This window comes from Monopterus albus, unplaced genomic scaffold, assembly GCF_001952655.1.
Source record: "Monopterus albus unplaced genomic scaffold, M_albus_1.0 scaffold22.1, whole genome shotgun sequence".
NCBI lineage: Eukaryota > Metazoa > Chordata > Actinopteri > Synbranchiformes > Synbranchidae > Monopterus > Monopterus albus.
Window position 1 is genome coordinate 2,242,686 of NW_018127902.1, and position 5,112 is coordinate 2,247,797.

General features: G+C 38.3%; 1 protein-coding gene across 8 annotated transcripts in view; it reads right to left on the minus strand.

Annotated features, from left to right (window-relative positions):
* The window catches only part of pecam1b (platelet and endothelial cell adhesion molecule 1b), a 25,767-nt gene extending 22,384 nt beyond the window's left edge, over positions 1 to 3,383 (minus strand). For 5 of the 8 annotated variants that reach the window (XM_020594224.1, XM_020594226.1, XM_020594219.1 and 2 more), the window contains exons 1-2: positions 3,247 to 3,381; positions 3,105 to 3,140 (exon numbers count right to left, since the gene is read on the minus strand). In XM_020594224.1, the coding sequence (XP_020449880.1) occupies positions 3,105 to 3,140; positions 3,247 to 3,289 (79 nt within the window). In that variant the 5' untranslated portion in view covers positions 3,290 to 3,381. Of the gene's footprint in view, positions 1 to 3,104; positions 3,141 to 3,246 lie in introns of all 8 variants that reach the window. The other 3 variants (XM_020594218.1, XM_020594217.1, XM_020594216.1) reach the window with 1 other exon arrangement.
* Between the last annotated feature and the right edge of the window lie 1,729 nt (positions 3,384 to 5,112).

The following is a 5,112-nucleotide window of genomic DNA, read 5'->3' on the forward strand; positions in this document are numbered from 1 at the left end:
GGGATTTTATTTTGATTCATGGTGACAGTTTAAAAAATGAAAGGAAGTAGATACCTATTCAATCTATCAGCCTTTAGTAAGGAGTGTAGAGAGAGAAGAACTGGTTCAGATACCTGACACTCCTATTCTGAAAGCATACATCCCTGTAAACCCTTAAGTTATGCTTTAGTCCAGATAAACCCTTAGCAACACTAATGGCCAAGATGGAATACTATCAGACCTCCCCCAGTGGGAGACTGTAGATTCTAATTATTAATACTTGTCATATGATGTCTAAACTATTTTAAGTGCAAAGGTATTAAAGGTAGGGTTGGCCATTCTTTTCAGAAGCATTTTTTTTGTTACAAACCTTGAAATTCTCTTTTCATCCAGATGGCAATAAATACATTAAAGGCACTGACAACATAGAGAAAAAGATGGCAGCAGCAGGACTGACATTTTTTTTTTACCCATCCCAAACAAAACAACTGTCAACCTAACTTCTTACTTGCACACACTCGGCCCATGCACTCAATGTCAAGAGTCTCCCACAAGGCGCTACAGTTGCAGGCATACGTGTTACTGTTACAGGTCAGGCCTTCCCCTTTAACACATACAGGTGATGTTGTTGTTGCTGCCAAAAGTTGCTACCTGCATGCAGTGAGCAGTACGAGAATGAAAAGACCGCTGCACTGAACAGACTCCTTTTACATGCAACCACCAGTGAGGAAAATAGCAACAGTAGTCAGCTCTAAGTGTATAGATAGGACTGTAATGCAGTTAACCAACTTCGTAACATGAACACTGCATGTGGCCTCTGATGCCCAGTTTTTGAATGAGCCAGATTGAAACTGTACAATCATATGGAGAGGCTTCAATAGTGGTAATATGACATAAAATAGCCTCCATTAAACCTATATTTGTTACAATTAAAATTACTGTAAGTTGCAAAAACATTTTTAACCTGGGCCTTCAGTGTTGCGTACAGGTCTGGCTATGCAAATTTGGTGGCGCATGCATAGCCAGTTTAAATTGTGTGAGGGAAATTCCTGATTTGTTACTCTATCTTTGGCTTTGTGCACCATGTGTGCGCCACCAAAGGGTCTCTTGAGCTGACACTTAATGGAATAAAATAGCTTGTTAACTATCAGTGACAGGAAATGCCAGAGAGCCATGCTGCCTGTTTATACAGTAACTACAGAAATTTGATCCTGCTAACATGACTAATGTTTGTTCTTTTATTTCTAGTTCCGGCCTAATTTTTTTTCTGATACAGGTGGTTGAATACTGGAGACAACTGGCTGCTGGTGTGACCCAGAGGTCACTCGGGGCACCTATCATTGTACCAGGACCTGCTGAATCTAGCCCACACCCAGCATCATTCAACCGCTCCTGGCAGTGCTACAGGAGCGCTGTGTGGGGCGCTCCATACAGTGCATAAAGTACAGTTGGATTCATTTGTACTTTACTTGAATACGTTTATGCTACTTTATACTTGTACTCCATTACATTTGAGATAGAAATATGGGACTTTTTACTGTGCTACATTTGTCTGATAGCTAAGTTTTCAGATTAAGATCAGATTTAAGATTATATATTATAAAAACATTTGATGCGCTAAAGAAATTGTATTATTTATTTAAACCAGTTGTTTCAGCTTGGTCTTGAGACCTGCACCACAGGTGGCTTCATTTAGGCACAAAGAGGGAAAATGATCCATTCATTCATAAAATATCAAAGATTAAAGAAACAATAAGAAAAAAAGAAAATACATTTGTGTTCTTTTTTCTTTTTAAATACCCTAATAATCATATTAGAATCCTTTAAATTCCATATATGACCCTAAATAGGAAACATTAAAATACTATATTAAAAGTACACCAACTACAACAGTAAAATGACACTTATACATTGATGCATTAACAATTTAATAATTTCAGATAATATGTCAGTCACAGGGACCATTTTGTTTTTGATGTTTTAAGTGTACAGATATGGTGGATGGTGTAGATGAAGCCAAAATAAAATAATAGTAAATAGTTTTTGTCAGTTATGTGTGGGAAAAGAATTATATTTAATAAGAATGTCTAATTCCTAACCACACACGGCATTTTTTTCTCTTGAGCAGAGCCCAACCTGTGGATTGGTCTCTTAAAAGGATTGTAAAAATGATCAACAAGATAAGAAAGACATTACAATTACCTACACAAAATGTGATTGTTTCTCTAAATCCTTTTCTCAATGTGAAACCCCTGAAAGTTTCCCAACTTTTTATGTTTCATACGAGTTCTAGACCTTCAAATTTAATGCCAATAAAGTGTTATTTATATGGTGGGTCTGTATTTCATGTCTTACTTTGGCCTTTTATTAAAAAGCCCATTCTGACAGCTGCTCCAGAAAACTCTCATTTTCCTTTTACAGACCTTTATGGTGTAGCGACAGAGATTAGATTCATGTTCCGGTGGTTATACAATTAGTTCATTAAGTTGCTTATCTTTTTTCCATCCCTACCCATTTTTCTTGTGAAATACTGGATCATTTACCCCTTCAAGCCTCTAAAAACCTTATAATTTAACAAAATGAGAGAAGAATATATACAGGTCACATCAGTACAGGAAATACAATTTACTTCCAGGCAGGACTTGTTAATTTGGCCCCAGCTTGAGCAAGATTTTCATTTTTTTTACCAAAGCTGATAGGAACTGACTCATGCCTTCCATCACCAACCAACTCCAGAGGAGAGGGAGGCGTGTGACACCGCTCGCCAACACGTTCCCAACGCTTCCTCCCACTACTTTTTCATTGTACCAGACACCAACGATCAAACGTTTCTGATAACAAACAGGACTCTTTCCACTGACTGACCATGCGTCTCTCTTAGCTTTGTCTGTTTGTTTCAGTGGCTGACGGCTGAGTTAAAAGTATTCCAACTCATGCTCTAAAACCTTTCCAATATGAAAAGTAAAGCAATGCTGCTCCACAGAAACCACTTATTTTTAAATGCCACCTTATGCTGAAACCATGTTCTGTGGAAAATATTCAGTAAGACATCTCTATGTAAAGACGAACATAATTATAAATGTACTGCAGAGATGAAAGCATGCTGATGCAGAAATCATACTTACGCCGTTGTGCGTCCACCAATCTCAGCAGATGGAAATCTTGGAAGATAAGAAAGCACCAGATTAGAGACAAATCTAGCAATCTCCCAAACATAGGAAATCCACAGAGTTCCTGTAGAAGGAAATTAACATTCAGGAGTCTTACAACTGGACAGGAGTGTGAAGGTGAGTAACAGTAGGTGGCCCATCCTGATGGTCTCAACGCTGCTGACTGTCCTGAAGGTTAAGGGACTTGTGACTAAGCTGGATAAAGGGTGGTGCGAGTGGGGGGGTGGGGGCGGACAGTAAGGTGGCGCTCTACCTCAGTCACACACTGATCGGCCAGTGGTGGTGGTTATCACCCCGAGCAGCCGCTGGCGTTGCTTTAACAGGAAGTGAGTGTTGTTTCCTCAGGATGTTGGAGCTGCCCGGCGCTTCGTTGTTGTGGAATGTTCTCCCCTGTTCTCTGTGTGTGTGAAATGGTAGTCGCAGTAATGTTGTATGGCTTGGGGTGCAGTGGTCAGGCCTTTGACCTCTGACTCTGGCTAGTAGGACTGAGCAGGTAGAGAGAACAAGATGGGAAAGGCCATCCTTTGTGCACAGCACATTTCCTGAGGTGAAGATGATGGTTTAGCTTAGCTACTGAAAACATAAATCTGAGGCTGGCTCTTACAGAAACACGTAGGTGGAACAGTTTTCACTGCTGCTCATACTTTCCATCATGACTTACCCAGGCGTACCCAGACAACTAAAGATGTAAATTGAATGAAGCAATCCGAATAAAATGGAGCCCCAGAGTGTTAAAACAAATGAAACAAATAAAACATTATGAAACACATAGGCTAATACATCATGTAAAACATAAAAAATATTTGTCTTTTTACACAAGTGTGTTTTTAGTTGATAATGGCATTTACCACAGGTTTATTTCAGAATGTTACCTATCTATGACAGTGGAGCTTCAGCCCATTCATGTTCCCACGGCTCCACAGGGAGTTAATCGTTCTTACCCATCAAAAATATTCACAGAAAGAAAAGAAGTAGAAAGAAGAAATAAGGGAAACCATGGATGTAAAGCTCATCTGAACTTAAATAACAGGACAAAGGTAATTAGTCTCCACATCTTCTCGGAGTCTTTGGATTTTTTCTTTAATACTGATGCAAACCTTTCCATAGGTAATGAGTTTGAAAGTCCCATAAACCACTGGTTAACGGATGCTTTGGTGCATTTTTCCAGCATTTTTCCAGCACACAGCAGGTGTAGGCCTGTAGTATGTTTAGTGTGCAACTAGAAAATTATACATTTGTTTTCTCATAACTTAAGTTGCATATCATGTGATACATACCAATATAATAATTCATGACAGTGACTTTGCTTTTCATTGTAATGCCCTGATAAAAAAAAAAAACTCCACAATTTATTCCTTTATTTACATATTCAACCCTATTAAAATTTTTATTAAGCTTGATATATTTAGGCTTTTCACAACAGAACACTGTGGGGCTCCACAGAACAACATGACTCTTAAAGTGAACTCTATGAAGAGGACTTCTGAAAACTAACAGCTTTTAATATTGGGTGTAGATTTTACTTTATTAAACTAAACTATACAACATGATAATAATATTTTTATTTATAGAGCACTTTTAAAACAACAAAATTCCAACCAAAGTGCTGTACAAAGATAAAATCAACACAATAAAAGAAAACGACAAAAAAGAATCAATAACACAACATAAAATTTAAATATGATAAAAAATATCATAAAACAAACCTCAGCAATGCACAAAATTATTCATCATAATAAAAACTACAAATGCTGATGATCAGGGAAAGAATCAGTCTTCAACTGAGACTTAAAAACAAGAAGGGAGGGAGCTTGTCTAACAAACAAAGACAAATCATTCCAGAGTTTAGGAGCCACTACAGAGAACACATGCTCTCCTCTGCTTTTCAACCTCAGGAACAGCCAGATGAGACTGGTCTATGGGCCTGGTGACCCGGCTGGAAGAAGCTGAGAAAGACAGGATG